The following is a 20406-nucleotide window of genomic DNA, read 5'->3' on the forward strand; positions in this document are numbered from 1 at the left end:
TCTGATGGTACTTGGGTAAAAAGAATACTCAACACAGGAGTGTACGTAACTGCTTAAATTGTAATGGAAGTATCCTTGTAACACGTGAACTCTCCTATATATAAGGTACATATAAAATTAGCTTGTTGGCTAACTTCACATTTAAACACAAATGAAATATTGTACATGACAAGTGCTACTAGGGCCATCAATCAGTTATGCCAAGGGTGATGCAATAGATGGTTATTGCTGAGGTTAATTGATAATCAGGCTATATATCACATGACCACAAAATTCAGCCTACAGTTTTAGCCATAAAGGGTGAGGAGGCCAATAATTGAATTTTACATCACAGATCCGTTCTTTACCCATGCCAACATTTTGATAAAACACTGTTAATACACAAAATTACATTGGAAAATGTATAAAATATATAAGCATCAAACCAATTAATTGACCAGTAATTGGTTATGGAGACTTAATTGGTCCAGGTCACAACTCTAGCATCAGAGAGGAATTGTGCTATTACAGTTAGTGTAATTGGATTTCCAAGTGACACTTCAGGAAAATCCATGGTAAATTTTGAGAGGAGGCTGCTCTATTAGCATACCTGGCTGTTCCATTTGGATCAATCTATCAGTTTATTCTCAGCTTTATTTCTTGGAAACATTATTTCAGCAAACTTGCTTTGTTCAATGAAATTGGTCAGATTAAGTCTTAAGTCTGTTCACTTACAAACTCAGTAAGATCTTTTCCACTATTTGTGACCCTAAAGTGTTACTTGTGATGTTTGGAAAAACCAGGAGTGTTTACACATTCAGTGAACTGTGATAACAAATTTCCTGGCAAGATGCAGCGTGTATTTAAAAAAAAAATTATTTTATACAATATCCGAACAATTCAAACGCTTGTATCTAATAGCTATTCATATCACGCAATTGCAAAATCAGTACAGTGTAATTATTTTAATGCAGACAGTCAGACACCATTTCAGTGTAATAAGAAACCTCCTCATTATATGCCATGTAAATTTTTCTTGCAATGGCATATTATAGTCTCCTCCTCTTCATCCCAGACTTTGTTCCCATAATTTTGATATGTCATGACATAACTGAACTAAGGATACAAAGATAAACGTATTCTCAACTCAAGACAAACATTGTGGTCCCAACAAGTCTAGCTTGTTAAATTCTGTTTCACCTTATTGGCTAGATTAACTAATTTGTTCATTGTCCACACTTCAGAGCTAGCTCAAAGGTTGCCGCACATGTTGCTGTCAGAGCTGGTCACTGCATGCAAAGCATCAATACTATTAGGCGTATACATATTTAAGGGCCAGTGTCCAAGGAATTCCTCCTGAAATTTCGTGTTAATCTGTGGTCTATGTAGCAGCAGGACCACCAGACCTATCTCAGTTTGGCAGCACAAATAGGAAACTTACAAAAGTGGATTTGGAGAGCAAGGGTATGTGTCGAAAAACTTTTACAAAGATCAAGATGAAGCAGTCAAAACTATTCTACATTAAAGAGGGTATATATTAAAATAATAATGTATAGTGACTTGGAATTTTTTGGGATAATTTATTAGCTACATAGCTATATCTTGTGTTTTTTATTTCAATTGGAGAATTTGAATATGTATTTTGATCAATGGTCAAGCAGTGCTACAAATGAGCCATAATTATTTCAAGATCATGACATCCATGAGTAATTGAGTATTTTTGAGGATTCAGCTTATCACATACATACTATAGCTACTATCAGCATATTAACATCCTAATATCATGGGTATTTGGTGGCACAATTATTTGCTACACAAATGAAAGATCATTACAATAGACAAAAAATATCGTTCAAAGGTTTATACACAAAATACAGTTTAAAAATTCCACACAAAAATTGATAATCATTCAACTGCATGCATTCTTCTCTACTGTAAGTTTGAATATGCTCCTGATTTTCTTCTCCGTGTTATCCACATGATCAGAATTGCAGGAACTATACCAACAAGAATTCCAACAAGAAACAGTCCAACTGAGAGGCCAGCTGCTCCCCCTGAGCTAATTCCTTTACTTTCCTCTACCTTAGCACAAGTTGGAGATGGTCTTATAGTAGAGGTCATGGTTGCCGTAACTGTGACAGTAGAAGGCACATGAGTCATGCTAGTCGTTGCAGTTGGATGTGAATGACTGGAGCTGTGACAAGTATTGTTCGGCGGTGATCTTATCGATGGTGATATGGTGACTCCACCAAGTGTGATATTAACTTTTCCTGAGTTCACCTTGTCCATCAACGTGGATACAATCTCATCTCTCGGTGATGTATTGTTATGTATGGAGTAAGGGGGTGTATCTAATACATTCAAATTCACCAACAAAGAGTTGTCATCGCGATCAAACACCTGAGAGAACATGATGAATAACGATTAACAGTGCTACCCACATTACTTGACAAAGAGAATTTTTATATGTGTGAATAAAAGGAAGGGTTCTGCACTGCTCTCAAGGGAAAGCCAAACTATTTTAAATCATGCATGCTACACCACACACTATGTGTTAAGATAATAATTATGTCATGTAATTAACCATACATATTCTAAGCTACTTTCAGAAATTAACAAACACTTACCTCAATTGCTCCAAGTCTTGTAGCTGGTATGTTGGCAGCTTCTGATAATGCTAGTCTAATTCTGGCCCTCAGCAGGCTGTGATCAAGAGAGGTATATGGTGTACCATCAGGAAGGGGAAGAGTCAGCCTCAATAAAGTATACTGGTCAACACCAAAACAAACTGACACATCAAATGGATCATAATTCGGCTCTGATGTCTTGAACTCTAACATGTTGTATCCTACCTTCTGGTAATATGGTCCTACCGTGATATCGCCAAATTGGTAAGTGAAGTTACCATCCAACACAATTTTCCATGGGATTGTCATATTGGTGGTGATGTTTAAACCAGTAGCAATACTCCAGTTACCAGCAACATAATAAATCTGAACAAAGCCATTGGTAAAATAAGATCCATCACTAAATGTCTCATTGTCTCGTGGGGATATCCATGACTCAGTATCAACATCACGTACTCGGCTGAATCCTTCATAAGTGTAATTGTATTGGTCTTGACGGAAGAAATGTTTCTTTAGTCCTTCTAAGTAAATGGACCCATTAGAATACGCAACAGCAGAAGTACTAGAGGCATTAATTGGGTTAATATCACAAGTTCCATAACGATAGTCTACTAAATACTGCACACCCTCATTAAAGTCTTCAATGATTGTTGAAGAATTCAAGTAACCGGTAGCATAGTCCACTCTGTATAACTGCTGACTAAACCCATAATACTCCTATGTAAACGACAAAACCACCACCAATTAATTCGCAATTCTTGTTAGATAAACACTACCAATTATTTAAGTCAGACACATGCATGGTCCTACCACAAAATTGACCATTGTACATTTGTCATACAGTGATATTGGAACACTTTGGAATGTTGTTAACCAAAAACCGGACACGTGACCCTTGTTCCTGAAGAGGAAATGAACTTTCCCATATTTTTTCTATCATGCCTACTTTACATATATCAAATATTACGAGTGGTTTGGAAGTGGATCTAGAGCTAATAACAGTCACTGGGGTGAAGTCATGTTATTTAGGAAGTGTAAATGGTTGCTAAGGTCAGTGTAGTAAAGCATGCATGTCAGCATAGCCAGAGGCAATACAGCAAGTACTTAGCACTCTTTTAGGGCTCAAACAAATAGTGGTTTTTACTATTCGAATATTCTTTATTCACAACTACCGAATATTCGAATATTCTTTTTCAACATTGATATGGATGAGATATCAATAATCCTGCGGCTGTACAAGATGTCTCTTTAATACAATTCAGAATCAACATGATTTGATCACTTATGTCATAGATATGCTTATGTAAGATCAAGAATTTCCATGTACTCTACCACTGATGTTATATATTTCCTTTGAAACGAATATTCGAATACCAGAAATGGTATTCGAATATTCTCCGAATATTCGAATAATAGAATATTCGTTTGAACCCTACACTCTTTAAACAATAATGGCCTTATTTAAGAAGCAGTAAACATTTCAATGTAAATTTGAGTATTTACAGTCACAAAAACTTACTGTGACAGCACTCAAATGGAGCTACACTTACTGTACAACTATAATTCCCTTGACTTTCTACAGTATACTGAAAATACACTGAGCAAACTTTAATTCTGTGACTGCTATATTAGAGTATCTCAACTTTAATTTGCTGCAATGGTGCATAGCTTGTATTAAAGATCATCAACAGTACTAGTGTTCTTTGATGCTTGCATGTATCTTAGTTGGAGATAAGTAGCTATAAGGCAGTAAGCTACATAAATACACTTGAATTGAGCTCAGAATTTAGTGATATTGTAGCTTGATGAAAAAGATATGGTTGGGTCCATAAAACATTTAATTCAGTTAAATGGCCTTGATGACAACATGTTGATTGTGTATATACTCATTAGTCACTACAAACCATAATTCCTCACAAAACATATTATGAAGTAAAACGACATAATTAACTATACTTCACTGTGTCTTAAATGGTGCACACTAACTTACTCGCATATACAAGATCTCTTTGCCCAAGCGACTGGCAGTTTCATACAATACAGTGTAGTAGTCTTGTGGTAATGGAGGTAGTGGCTTGCCTGTTTGTCTTCCAAGACATGGCAGGCCTGGGGGTACACGAAACAACTCATCATCAGCAGGACCAGGTCGGAAGTTAACAAACGAGTACACATTATACACTTCATGGATTGAACCATCAGTAACATTCCTCTCAGGACGAGTACCATTGATCACAACCTGAAATGGGATCATCACAGGATTATAGCTCCAATTGGTTTGGGTAAAGTAGTAGTCAATTGTGTAATTCCTCTGTGATCCTGTGGTAACGTTACATGACTGCCACCTATGACAAGGAACACCACGTACAGTTTCAATCCCAATATATGTCTCATTGAACTCTGCTCCAAACATCAGAAATTGTGTGGTTGATATAATGTGAGCTGTACCATTGGCAAAGTGAGCACCAAATATAAATCGTGCAAATTGAGATGTGTCATTAGCAAGTGGAGCAGCCATACAGCTCTTCTCACCATCAGCTCCTGTCATTATATGAGACACCTCCATCGTATCATAGTTAACAAATGTCACATTAAATCCAAAAGCTGAATAGCTCTCAATACGACCACGTTGATTAATGTTGTCATAATACTCGGTCACGTGCAGGGTGAGATTGAGGTGTATGATGTTGGCTTCAATTTCAACTGAGAATTGGTCAGGAAACGTAGGCAGTTCCGGGCCATCTTTGATGCCAGTAAGACAATCCTGTGCAGATCCAGATTCTAGTAGTACGACCACCACAACCAGTCGCGCAAATATGGGCTTTCCCTGAAACATCTTCGTCTGTATTCTGTGGCAGCAAAAGCGACCAAGGGTATAATAGCCCAACAGATACATTTATACACTTACCTTTGATACGCTGCGAAGTTCACGCTGCGAAGTTCACGCTGCGAAGTTCACGCTGCGAAGTTCACGCTGGAGAACAAAAATTTCAGCCAGTAGGCACGTGATTAAAAGAGCATGTGATTAAAAGAGCATGTAATTACGTCACCTAACAGTATATTTCTTTATACAAAGGATAAAATTGAAAAAAATACACTACACAAGTACAGTAAACAAAACTCAAAGCTCAAGCAGTTATTCAGTATACTTTTAAAGGCTGTTTACCGCAGGATAATATCCCAGAAGATGAAACACGTTCGTTTGTGTGAAAGCACTATTAGTGCTTTCACACAAACGAACGCAAAATATGTGCAAGTATTATTTATTTCATCTGCACACAAAACATGTGTGCAGATGCTCTCAAAGCATAACATGAGGTCAACATGAATATCATGCGGTAAACAGCCTTTAGAGCTGATCACTGTGCAAGTAGCTATACAGTTTACATGCTGTGGCTCTTGTAACACGTCATTATTATACTCAATCAGTAAGGAATTTTGGTATTAAGCTATATATATACATAAAAACATTTTCATAGTTATACATACATTTGTTTTCTGCCGGTATGATTTGGGGATTTGTATGTGTTGCTGCATGCCACACCAGTGACCTGATACATAATCCGGCATGTGTCACGAACTACGTCAACTTTGTAGCAACAAGTTTAGAAGTACAGTACGTAGCTATAATATTCTGATTTCCATTATACAACATTTGCTGCACATTGACCACTGTGATGATATTTAGTCTAGAGAGCAACTGCCAACTGATTGTCCTCTCTCCCTCTCTCACCCATTGACAGTTAGTGCAAGTGAGTCATTAGCTATACAGTGATACAACACAGTAACACATGCACATTAGTACTGTCAAGAGAAAAAATGCACCACAGACTATAAGAGGCCCGGCCAATCCCTGCACTTGCAAACATGGAGCCACTAGAAGGGATTGCAGTAATCAATGATAAGGGAGCAATTAATGTCACAAATCTTTATTTTGACTCAAAGAATGCAAGTTAGTAAACTTGTTAAATATGCCTTGGGAGAAGGGTCAAAATTTGTGTACTAATTAATTACTTGGCAAGTATAAGTTGCTTGTGACTATTTTACCGCCTATTTACCTTCTGTATTTTACAATTCCAAGTTCTTAACATTAAACTATAATGTCTGTAAGTGGAGGATGAAATAGAGAAGAGAGACGATCTAGGAAATGTGAGTCACAGCGAGTGTGTGCGGTACATTAGACATGTTGCTAAATGAGTTTACTTGGATCTAAAGCTAGACAAACACCCAAACAGTTGGTTGTCTCGCAGGCAACTTGCTTGCATGCTATAGCTACTACCAGGTTTAGTTTGGGCTTCACAAATCCGCATGCTGCACTTATGCTTCCCACAAACTTATGTACTAGCTAGTTACCATATTGTGGGGTACAGAATCACTGGTTCACTAACTGGTCGGATTTTGTCAGAGTATTACATAAGCAAGAAATATATACTGTATTTTAATCTACACAAAATATGGGTCGGTCAGGCCTGTGAAATAGCTAATTAAATTGGTGAGGCCTAAGGCAAAACTTGGGCATATATATACAGCAATTCAGTAGTAGTCCCAGTGCATGTTGGTGAAATTGCCAGTACAATATTTCAAAATGCAACGACAGGACTTTTTGTTATTATGTTGAACTATCAATATTAACTATTATTCTCAAACCAATTTGATCAAGACACACGATAGTGTGTCGTGCGGCCCAAGAAGCCGGCGCGCCACACCGTGAGTATATTGACAGGAAGAACGAAAACGTCATTTTCACACCTTTGTATCTCGGTAATCACTTATCTGATTGGAACCAAATTTGCTACGCAGTTGCCCGCCAGCCAAAGGAGTCTACATTCCAAATTTGAAGGAAATCGCTCCAGCCATTTCCGAGATACGAGCTGCCAAAGTTTCGTTTTTTTTTCTTCGTTTTTTTTTTCTTCTTCTTCTTCGTCTTTTCGCACACTTGCAAAAATTGCTATAACAAGCAAACGCGTACTCCGATCGCCTTGAAATTTGGCACACAGAAAGGGAGTCCAAAGGCGAATCCTAGAATCAAAGTTGGTACAAATCCGATGAATGGTTCAGGAGTTATGACCAATTATTCGCGTAAAACAAGATCGATTTGTTGTCACGCCTACAGGGTAAACCGCTTCATGGAATGAGTTGAAAATTGCTATGTAGATGGAGTAACCATCGTAGGAGTGCCTTTTGGTGGTTTGAAAGGAATCGAGATAAAGACCACGGAGATATGACACAAAACCCAACCTGTGTCACAATTACGCGATCGATTTTTATGAATAAAATAGTATTAGTTTTCACGCCTACTAGGCAAACCGCTTAGAGCAATGAGCTGAAAATCGGTGTATAGCTGGAATAATCTTCATAGAAAGTCCTTGCAGTAGTACAGAAGAATCGGATTACAAATCACTGAGTTATGATTCGAAAGCCAACTCCGTGTAGCAAATGCGAGATCGAGATACTCTAATAGAACAGTCACCCTAATAGAGCATTCGGCTAATTTATTTACTCCATTATAGAATTTTATTACATCACAAGTTATTCTGTAGGGAGTTCAGCTGCAAACAGTTAATCTTATAGACAGTTCAGCAAGAAGACAGTCACCATGTGGAGAGTTAAGCAAATATATCACTATAGAAATTCAGAACATTACAAGTCACCCTGAAGAAAGTTCAGCTATAAACAAGCCATGCACTGTGTAGAGAATTCAGCTACAATTAAGTCACTCTCTAGAGAATTCAGTTACACAGAATTCAGCTACACACAAGTCACTGTGGAGAGAGTTCAGCTACAAACAAATTACCTTTTAGAGTGATCAGCTACAAAAAAAACACTTTGCAGGGTGTTCAGCTGCAACAAATCAACCTTTAGAGCAATCAGCAATGAACAAATCAACACAAATCTACCTGTAGAGAGATCAACTAGAAACAAATCACCCTGAAGAGAGTTCAGCTACAAAAAATCACCCTGTAGAGACATCAGCTAGAAACTAGACACAATGTAAGGAGTTCAGCTACAAGCAATCACCCTGTAGAGAGTTCAGCTAAAACAAATCAACCTACAGAGAGATCAGCTACAAACAAATCACCTTATAGAGAGTTCAGCTACAAACAGATTACCTGTAGAGAGATCGGCTTCAAACAAATCAACCTGTAGAGAGATCAGCTACACACAAATCAACTTGTAGAGAGATCAGCTACAAACAAATCACCCTGTAGAGAGATCAGCTAGAAACTACACACAATGTAAGGAGTTCAGCTACAAACAAATCACCCTGTAGAGAGATCAGCTACAAACTAGACACAAAGTAAGGAGTTCAGCTACAAATAAATTACCCTGTAGAGAGTTCATCTACAAACAAATCAACCTGTAGAGCAATTAGCTAGAAACAAATCACCCTGAAGAGAGGTCAGTTACAAAAAATCACCCTGTAGAGAGATCAGTTAGAAACAAATCATCCTGAAGAGAGGTCAGCTACAAAAAAATCACCCTGTAGAGAGATCAGCTACAAACAAATTGCCCTGTAGAGAGATCAGCTACAAGCAAAACACCCTGTAGAGAATTCAGCAACAAAGAAACTACGATGTAGAGAGTTCAGCTACAAACAAATTACCCTGTAGAGAGATCGGCTACAAACAAATCAGCCTGTAGAGAGTTCAGCTAAAACAAATCAACCTGCAGAGAGATCAACTACAAACAAATCACCTTATAGAGAGTTCAGCTACAAACAAATTACCCTATAGAGAGATTGGCTAGAAACAAATCAACCTGCAGAGAGATCAGCTACACACAAATCAACTTGTAGAGAGATCAACTACAAACAAATCACCCTGTAGAGAGATCAGCTAGAAACTACACACAATGTAAGGAGTTCAGCTACAAATAAATCACCCTGTAGAGAGTTCAGCTAAAAGAAATTAACCTGCAGAGAGATCAACTACAAACAAATCACCTTATAGAGAGTTCAGCTACAAACAAATTACCCTATAGAGAGATCGGCTACAAACAAATCAACCTGCAGAGAGATCAGCTACATACAATTCAACTTGTAGAGAGATCAGCTACAAACAAATCACCCTGTAGAGAGATCAGCTAGAAACTAGACACAATGTAAGGAGTTCAGCTACAAGCAAATCACCGTGTAGAGAGTTCAGCTACAAACAAACCAACCTGTAGAGCGATCAGCTAGAAACAGATCACCCTGAAGAGAGGTCAGCTACAAAAAATCACCCTGTAGAGATATCAGCTAGAAACAAATCACCCTGAAGAGAGGTCAGCTACAAAAAAATCACCCTGTAGAGAGATCAGCTAGATACAAATCACCCTGAAGAGAGGTCAGCTACAAACAAAACACTTTGCAGAGAATTCAGCTACAAACAAATCAGCTTGTAGAGAGATCAGTTACACACAAATCAACCTGTAGAGAGATAAGCTAGAAACAAATCACCCTGTAGAGAGTAGCTACAAGCAAAACACCCTGTAGAGAGTTCAGCAACAAAGAAACCACCATGAAGAGAGTTCAGCTGCAAACAAATCACCTTATAGAGAATTCAGCTACAAACAAATCACCCTGTAGAGAGATCAGCTAGAAACTAGACACAATGTAAGGAGTTCAGCTACAAGCAAATCACCCTTTAGTGAGTTCAGCTACAAACAAATCAACCTGCAGTGAGATCACCTACAAAAAAGCACCTTGTACAGAGTTCAGCTACAAACAAATTACCCTGTAGAGAGATCGGCTACAAACAAATCAACCAGTAGAAAAATCAGCTACACACAAATCAACTTGTAGAGAGATCAGCTACAAACAAATCACCCTGTAGAGAGATCAGCTAGAAACTAGACACAATGTAAGGAGTTCAGCTACAAGTAAATCACCCTGTAGAGAGTTCAGCTAAAACAAATCAACCCGCAGAGAGATCAGCTACAAATAAATCACTTTACAGACAGTTCAGCTACAAACAAATTACCTTGTAGAGAGATCGGCTGCAAATTAATCAACCTGCAGAGAGATCAGCTACACACAAATCAACTTGTAGAGAGATCAGCTACAAACAAATCACCCTGTAGAGAGATCAGCTAGAAACTAGATACAATGCAAGGAGTTCAGCTACAAGCAAAATCACCCTTTAGTGAGTTCAGCTACAAACAAATCAACCTGCAGTGAGATCACCCACAAAAACGCACTTGTACAGAGTTCAGTTACAAACAAATCACCCTGTAGAGAGATCAGGTAGAAGAATTCACCTTGTAGAGAGTTCAGCAACAAAGAAACCACCATGTAGAGAGTTCAGCTGCAAACAAATCACCCAGTAGAAAGATCAGCTAGAAGAAGTTACCTTGTAGAGAGTTCAGTTACAAAGAAACCATCGTATAGAGAGTTCAGCTACAAAGAAATTACCTCGTAGAGAGTTCAGCTAGAAGAAGTCACCTTGTAAAGAGTTCAGCTACAAAGAAACCATCATGTACAGAGTTCAGCTACAAAGAAACCACCTGTACAGAATTCAACTACAAACAAATTACCCTGTATAGAGATCAGCTAGAAGAAGTTACCTTGTAGATCGTTCAGCTACAACAATTCACCCTGTAGAAAGATCAGCTAGAAGAAGTCACCTTGTAGAGTGTTCAGTTACAAAGAAACCATCATGTAGAGAGTTCAGCTGCAAACAAATCACTCTGTAGAGAGTTCAGCTACAAAGAAACCGCCATGTAGAGAATTCAGCCTCATACAAACCACCTTGTAGAGAATTCAACTACAATCACCCTGTAGAGAAGAAGTTACCTTGTAGAGAGTTCAGCTACAAAGAAACCATCATGTAGGGAGTTCAGCTACAAGAAACCACCATGTAGAGAGTTTAGCTGCAAACAAATCACCTGTAGAGAGTTCAGCTAGAAACAAATCACACCGTAGAGAGATCAGCTGGACGAAGTCACCTTGTAGAGAGTTCAGCTACAAAGAAACCATCATATAGAGAGTTCAGCTGCAAACAAATCACCCTGCAGAGAGTTTAGCTACAAAAAAATCACCCTGTAGAGAGTTCTGCTAGACGAAGTCACCTTATAGAGAGTTCAGCTACAAAGAAACCATCATGTAGAGAGTTCGGCTACAAAGACACCACCATGTAGAGAGTTTAGCTGCAAACAAACCACCTGTAGAGAGTTCAGCTAGAAACAAAATACCCTGTAGAGAGACCAGTTAGAAGAGGTTACCTTGTAGAGAGTTCAGCTACAAAGAAACCATCCTGTATATAGTTCAGCTACATTTCAAGTCACCCAGTAGAGAGATCAGCTGCAAAAAAATATCCTGTGGGGAATAATGGGCATGTAATAAATATATGTATATAATTTGTATAATTACTAATAAAATCAAAAATAATTGAAGTACTAAAATTCTTCTTTAAGTTCTTTTCTTCTTCCTGTGGTAAAGAAAAAAACACATGGGTTAAAAAAGCCCCAAAGCCAGCCATAGGCCGGCTTTGCAGTATACAAATACAAAAAGAAGTGATATCTAATCAAAAACAGCCAAGCTGTAAAAAAAGGTGCGGCCCCCAAAAAGGCCATGGTGAAAAAAGATGTGAAATCCAAGGTGGCGGCCAAGAAATGGCTGTGATGGTAGGTTAATGGTTACATTTTAATAACGACAATTCAGGTGAATTTTGTGCCGCTTGGCCTTGGCACCAAATTCACCTGAATTGTTGATATTAAAATGTAACCATTAACCTACCATCACAGCCATTTCTTGGCCGCCACCTTGGATTTCACATCTTTTTTCACCATGGCCTTTTTGGGGGCCGCACCTTTTTTTACAGCTTGGCTGTTTTTGATTAGATATGATAAACTGGAAGAAACGTTTTCTTCAACAATAATTATTTGTGATCTAAATGGAATAGTGTGAAACCAAAATTCTGTATACGTAAACATACAGTGTATGTGTTTAGGATATTATGAGACCACTGTATGACGTTCAAGTATGTACATACCTCTACAGAAACTTGTAAAGCTGTATCTGCTGCTTGTTCACTACATTTTTCAACGTGATACAAACAAAGCCGACATAGGGTATTTTCAACAGCTGATATGATTATTGGGTGCATCTATATTTATTAAAAATGGTAAATTCAAAAACATTTGTATGAACTAGTTGGACAAAATTACCAGGCAATAAATTTTACTTCACAAATGATTAATGGTAGGTATATAATTTAGAACTTTTGTCTAACCACTACAAGCTTCACTTTTGATAATATGCAAATTTTTATCAGAGGAGTGAGCAGCAAGCAGACAAATCCAATTCCACATTGCTAATGTTGCTATATGCAACTCTTCTTGTCAACACCAATAATGGATCAATGAAAGCAGTGTTGAATCCACCATTGTGCCCTTCCTTAATCAAAATAGGTAGGTGACCACAATTAGGTCATACCAAATTAATATTACGTTTCATGAAGCTTTTATCCCTCTAGTAGTGACCTGGCAGTTTGACAAAAATTTCAGACTGATTTATCAGAGTAAAATGGTTGCTCTATTAGAGTATCTTGTAAGGTTATTTTGATAAGCACTTTTCCTCCCCATTGCTACTACACCTCGTAATAGACTTCTATTTTATAGACTTCCAATTATGCAGGTTGGCAGGCAGTCATTATTAGTTTTGATAGTTTCTCATGTAACTATAGCAAGTGAGAGTACTTCTGTTCCCATTAACCCAGTTGATGCAAATACTAGCGGAGTAAGTGTGATTAGATATTATTTCAACCAAACAAACCAACTACTCAGGGGCGGATCCAGAGTTTGGAAAGAGGGGGGGCACCTTGCTGAAAAACAGTTGAAGACCAACAAAAAAAAAAAAGTCACAACAATAATAACTAGTTATCCTTTACCAAATATATCACATCTATTATGTAAAATAAAATCCTATTTATAGCTTCATAGGTAAGCTACACTGCCTCATAAACATTGTAACTGCTTTATTAGAGTAATTGACTGCTCTATTAGAGTATCTCGATCTTGTATGCAATTTCTTGAAGGGGGGGGGGGGGGGGGGGGCATTTGCCCCAAATGCCCCATCCTGGATCCGCCATTGCTACTGGGGTCACAAACTTAACCCATGACATCTACGTGCAAGCCAGATAGCTATATACTCATGTAGTCTCAGAACATGCAACTAACCAACAATTGCAGTTTAAACTGTCACACCACAGACTACATTAAATTTCACAAGCCACTATTTGTTACACGTTCTTACAAGTAGCCTTCATTCCTTCACTCCCAGGTAGTCTGGCCTCATGCAGTCATCCCATGGCCACATGTTGCAAGAAGATGTGCCTTATTATTATTATTGTTTACTGAGCAGTCAGCCCTGCTGGTGTGCTCAGGAATCACATAAACACAAATACATTCTGAGGTACAATAATATGATCGGAGTCTAGATCAGTATCTGCAATTTCAATTGTATCAGTTTGTAGTATGTTCCAGCCTTGCTGAGGAAGGAAATGTTCACCCACGTAGCTGTCTATAGAGTTCACAATATCGTGAGGAGTACACTGGCTATGTCATGCCATTCAACCAAGAAATGTGGCTCCGTAAAACAAATGAAAACGGTAAGTTCACAAAAGCGAAAAATTTTTTTAAGTCAAAGTGGGCCCAAAAAGAATTCGCATCTTGGCGATAGAATTGCGTGTTCTCTGTAGTGGTGATCACGTTTCAAGATGGCGGCCAGCACCTTATAAAACTATCACAGCAATTTATTTATACGTACTTTAGCCATGTGGATATCAGTAAACTGGTGTAGCTAAAAGAGAAATTTGTGTATTCCAAGTTCATACAATTTTCTTGTTTCACTGCTTTTATTTTTGCATCCCTACTTGGATTGCTTCCCCTTGTTCTATTAACACTGTATAGACAGCTATGGTTAGAGTAAATGTGGTGATATTTATGTTGATTTTGATCTTTGCAGATATGGCAGAATCCACAGTCAGAGCTTCTTCGTCTGAGTCATCAGTACTTCCCCTTGAATATTGTGCATTGCTTCAGGATGAAACAGAACTCCATAGTACACCATTTCCAGTAAATGTTAATATTAATAATTTGGATGATGTCCAATTCTACAATCTTGGTGAGCTTGCAGCTGAAGTAGGAAGTCCATTACACAGTGACAGCGAAGAATTAGCCAAAGAAATTGTAAAGAAATGCGTTGATCCCAATGACACTCTCTATCGGATTGAAACTGATAAAGCATTGAAATTAAAAGATCGTTCAATCAGTATGCTGCCAGATTGTGTTTTCAAATCTGAGAGAAACTGTGGTGACGTCTTAGTTTTCAAAGATAGTTCAACATTGTTATACATTGAAGTGCATTCTAAACCTGCATACGTTCTTACTGCTAGGAAAACTGTTCTTCTTCTATTTGGCTTCCTACGGCTACTTAAAGCTTTTGGTGTCAGTGAACCAGAAATCACTGCATTTGCATTCCCCCGTATTGATGTCAAACGTTGCATTGTCAAAGTAAGCTTAAGATATGATTCCACATCAGTGTCGTTTTGCTATTCCATAAAATGCCTTACAAAGGGAGAAGTTTGTTTAGAATTGCTAGAAGCCATAAGGGGTAACCAAGGTGTGTGTCTTAGAGCACATGATAGGCCACTCAGTGACAATTATGCAGTTTATCTGACAACACTGGAGTGCAACAGTCTTTTGAACAATTCTCGACTTTGCAAGTCGAAGTTTGGAATTTTGCTGATGAACAGCTACAAATGTTTGAAGAAACCATTCCTTATGAGTTCAATCCATCCATTGAATAGTTTAGTCTCTGGAGTGAGCATTTCACAAGGCATAGTTCCTGCTTACCAAAAAAAGCCTCATGGGTTCTATTTATACAATAAAATATGCCACGATCCTTTAACTGATGACGAAGCCAAGGATTGTTGCCTTGAGCTGGTAGAGAAGGTGTACAAAGTCATTTGTGATATACACAACAATGATATTATGCACTGTGACCTTAGAATGCCTAATATATGCTTTAATGAACAATACATGCCTGTTCTGATAGATCTAGATTTTTGGAATGAGTTTTCTCTGTTCGGTCGTGATGTTGACATGGAAATGTTGGTGGCGAGTTGTTGAGATTGTTTCCTCAACAAAATCCAGTCGATGGCTTCATAAAGGAATTTATGGATGGGAAATTTAAAAGATCTCTTCTTCGGTACTCGGTTGTTTCTCGTGGTACAAGAACCTTAGAGCAAGTGATCAGAAGTCGTTGACAATTATTTACTTTACTGTCCATTATAATTAGCATGCTTGTTTACTGGTTACATTTGCTGTAAATTGTGAAGTAAAATGCACCACAGACTATGAAAAATATTTGAGGTTAATCTCTGCACTTGCAAACATAGAGCCACTAGAAGGGATTGCAGTAATCAATGCTAAGGGAGCAATTAATGCCACAAATCTTAATTTAGACTCAAAGAATGCAAGTTAGTAAACTTCTTAAATTTGCCTTGGGAGAAGGGTCAAAATTTGTGCACCAATTACTTGGCAAGTATAAGTTGCTTGTGGCTATTTTACCGCCTATTTACATTCTGTATTTTCCAAGTTTTTACATTAAACTATAATGCCTGTAAGTGGAGGATGAAATAGAGAAGAGAGATAATCTAGGAAATGCGAGTCACAGCAAGTGTGTGTGGTACATTAGACATGTTGCTAAATGAGTTTACTTGAATCTCAAACTAGACCAGCACCCAAACAGTTGGTTGTCTCGCAGGCAACTTGCTTGCATGCTATAGCTACTACCAGGCTTCACAAATCCACATGCTATAGTCACCTATACTTCCTACAAATTGCTCCATGAGTCATGGCTATACAGAAAGCCAATACAATAAGGTCATTTATATACTATGTATAGCTACGTAAATATGCAGACCTTATCATCAACGTTAACCATGCAGAATGTTTTACAATATATATACACACAATTTGTATATGCTATAGGAAATATACATACACACAACTAACAGTTGTACAGTCTTGGGATCCCTGATGTTAATTAGCTATGATGGAAGAGCAGAATTTGATAGCTAATTGTCAAGTTTATCATAATAATGAATTTAATAACACAAGTCACACAGCAGTGACAGCATATAGATACATATCGCACCAGCACATAAGGTATAGTATATAATCTAGATTAGGATGTTTTACTGTGACTGAATGCTTCATGCCAGCATGCAGTCTCTAAATAATTAATGCTTTGCTTTAAACTATTAAAGTGAGGTAATTTAGCATAGCAGTTGTCTTCAGTGCTGGACATATTGATAGCTGTTGTTGTAATTATAAATATCTTGACTTTGAACGCAAGTAACTACATAGCTAATCCTTCGTGTATATAAAATCATATGGATACAAGGGTCAAGTGTGATATTATATAAAGTAAAGATAAAATTTAATGGCAAGTAAAATAAGTAACCACATACTTTCCATACATGGTGTTGCAATTGTGAATGTGGTTTTGTGCACTTGTGAGTGTGAATGTGTTGCAATTGTAATATAGTAGTGACTGACTGGCCACAATCACCACCACATCACAAAACAGCAGTTCTTAGCTACGTATCTCAGTACTGAAATGAATAGAGTGTAACTTGCATTATAAGCCAATCAAGTGTGTGACCTTAGTGTAATGGCATGGCATAAAGTTATAATTTGTAAAAGTTTGCAAAGTAACTTTCATGTATCAACATGGCATGCCCTATTTTTGCAGACCCACTCAGTCACAATTATGTGTACATTGTTATACTAAAGTTTACCGGTGTGCACTATTAATGATGTATGCTGTATTAGGTATTTTTAGTCCTTGAACTTGCTGTATCATAGGATGAACACTCTTGTGAACAGCAGTTTGCATTTCTAACTATTCTGCACACTTTGAATGTACTTTACACTAAATCAATCATGACAATGATCTATTTACATAACCACATTATATGCTACCACTCTTATTATGTCTATTTTATGAACTAGTATACCTGGGGAGAGTATGACAATTATGGTTGTGGGCTGTTGTCTGGTGTACCTTGAATTTTAAATTCTACTGGAGGGAATTATAATAAACCCAGTGAAATTATTATACCAATTACCAAAGTGAGAGAGAAGAGGTAACAGTAATGCATGCAGTTAAACTACAGAGAGCAGCATAGTGTGTACAAAAACTCTGAGATACAAGCATATTATACACGCAAACAAGGTTCAATATATTACTTTGTATACACGTACAGCACATTCGCAGGCCAGGTGTAGCTGCCAGAAATTTGGATTTTCTGTTAGAGACCCAATACTGATGCGTTTAAAAATCTTTAGTCCGCATGCTCTCTTAAACTATACATATTTTGCATACACACATTTAACAGATATCATATGTGACCGGATTTGCAAAAAGGGGACAGACATTCAATTCTACGAGCTTAAAATACCATATCATAGTGATCAAGAAACATATTAACCTGAAATTTGCTCCATCCACTACACTATGTTGGCACTCACTACTAACCAAATTGTAAGTCAATAACATATTCCAATCTGAAGTTATGAGTCATCAAATTTGATATAGTGGTTGTGTGAGGAAGACCCTTTTTCACAAATCCGGTCACATATAGCAGTGGTGACAAAATTAATATATTTCTGTACTACATGTCTGTACAATGAATTTGAAAGTTTTAGAGACTAAACTAAAGATTTTCATTTACACTCATTGCTATTTTTGCCATTTGCATTCACAGATAAATATCAATTTACATCCACATGTACACCTCTGTGACAGTGACAAGGTAACCTCATAAATCCATTATCTGCATAAAGCCATTTAGTTAGCAGTACACACACCCTATATAATACGTAATATGTTATAGTACAGATATCATGGTATTCATAAAATATATAGATATACATATTAGGAAAGGTTGCCATAGTGCGAGTCTTATACCATAATATCTGTAGTATAATATGTTAATACAACATCCTGGTTCTCACCTGGAAGCAGAAGAGCAATCTCTAATTTCTAATATTTTTATACCATTTCTAGTGCTGGTTAGTGATTCCTTGTTTTAAGGAGTATGTGCATTAGTTGCAGCCTGCAATCTTCTTGAAAATTTGTTCTAACAATCCATAGCAACTGTTGCTAGGCTAAAAGATTAAAAGTTTTTGGCAGTTGCTTAGCAAACATTGTATAGTGTCAAAATCATTTTTAGAATTAGTAGTGGTTGCCTAGATGATGCCTAGCAATGGATGCTAGGCAACAATTGTGTTGCTAAGTAACAGGTATTGGTTACTATGGTAGCATTAAATCGGACATGCCTAACTGGTAAAACAACTAAAGACTATCAAAAAATTTTTTGCCAATCAGATGCATATCAAATGTACAAGTGATATACTAATTCTATTGGCTAGTATATCAAAAATATATGACAAACTGCTATTGGAGTTTTAGTACAGGAGATGATATTGATGTTGTATTATTATACAATACTAGCTACATAGGTATAGTAGCATTCATATATAATTATGCAGGTATGTCAGTATTTGGTAACTGCATGTATGGATGTACGCATCCCTGATATCACTAGGATAAAACGATAGAATTTTATATCAAACAGAATGGTCTGTAACTTACCACAAAGTAGCACTAGAAGAATTGAAGAACACACACATGCCATACCAACATATAAAAGTCAATACCAGGACAGTTATGTACTTGTTTAAATCATCCTGAGATACGTAGCATACATTTCATGCTAGATGAATTATCCCCAAATATTTTACCTGGTTATATTTTATATCTTACAACATTTGTTCCTTTAAACATGGTTGTCATGTCTTCATCTCCTCGGTTTCATTATTATCAAAAAAAAACCATGATCAATTTTGCATGAAAATACCTTTCAACTTTATGCCTCAAAATTAAATTTAATTTCAGACCAAAATATCAGCTGAAGAGTCCCTTATGGTAAACAAGTGAACATATGGCAACCAGGTTTAAGTTTCAAAAATATTTTATGCATGCACTCATAATTTAATGTAGTTTTAATTTGTGAAGATAAATGGCGAGCATGCAAAAATTTATTCAAGAGACCACTTTCCATATATGGTATTACATGATTACCAAGAATCAATGTATACTGTTACACACTACTGTGGTTGTGTTGTATTGTAACTATTTTATGTGTACTGGTCTCCATAGAAACTGTATTGTAAACCATTCAAGTGTATAGCATTGTTCAAGGAATGCTGCATAAACTGGAATGATGACTTGATTTCATGTTTGCATACTTAGTTGCTTTGTTATTTACGTCAATTTGTACAAACACATGTACACATACACACATACAAACACACACTACACACGCACACTCACACACACACACACACACACACACACACGCACACACGCACACCCGCACGCACACACGCACACACACACACACACACACACACACACAACATGCACACATATGTGAGTAAGTGCAGCTGATATGGACACCAGTCCATGATCACAAGTATAACATCCACATTTGGTCCACTGATCATGAGTTATTGGCAGACACCAAAATGTACATGGACAAACAGACACAATAATTAGTGGCTAAATAAACTACATTCATTGTGTATAACTTGCATTGGAACTCTTTGCTATGGGCATGGGAACTGTCTTAAGGGTGATACAGTAGCAACTAATTATAACTGACAATGGACTTTAGCGAGTACATTAAAATTAATATTATTATTGATTTAATATGCATAATAAATTAATTTATGATACAAATCAGTATGA

The 20406-nt window shown here is 37.2% G+C and overlaps 1 protein-coding gene across 1 annotated transcript; it reads right to left on the minus strand.

Moving 5' to 3' along the window:
* Positions 1-1760: 1760 nt before the first annotated feature.
* Positions 1761-5614, minus strand: LOC136258368 (uncharacterized). The gene is made up of 4 exons (XM_066051681.1): positions 5512-5614; positions 4597-5452; positions 2607-3323; positions 1761-2379 (listed from the first exon to the last, which is right to left on the minus strand). The coding sequence occupies exons 2-4, from the start codon at positions 5437-5439 to the stop codon at positions 1909-1911; spliced, it is 2031 nt and encodes a 676-aa protein (XP_065907753.1). The 5' UTR covers positions 5440-5452; positions 5512-5614; the 3' UTR covers positions 1761-1908.
* Positions 5615-20406: the final 14792 nt, after the last annotated feature.

Source organism: Dysidea avara, chromosome 6 (genome assembly GCF_963678975.1).
Source record: "Dysidea avara chromosome 6, odDysAvar1.4, whole genome shotgun sequence".
In the NCBI taxonomy this organism is placed as follows: Eukaryota; Metazoa; Porifera; class Demospongiae; order Dictyoceratida; family Dysideidae; genus Dysidea; species Dysidea avara.

Excerpts from the sequence above, each read along its gene's own strand:
- LOC136258368 (XM_066051681.1), bottom strand. The coding sequence starts at position 5,439 with ATGTTTCAGGGAAAGCCCATATTTGCGCGACTGGTTGTGGTGGTCGTA. Across the intron at positions 3,324-4,596 it reads AAGAGATCTTGTATATGCGA|GAGTATTATGGGTTTAGTCA; the intron begins GTAAGTTAGTGT and ends TCGTTTACATAG. Across the intron at positions 2,380-2,606 it reads CAAGACTTGGAGCAATTGAG|GTGTTTGATCGCGATGACAA; the intron begins GTAAGTGTTTGT and ends ATGTTCTCTCAG.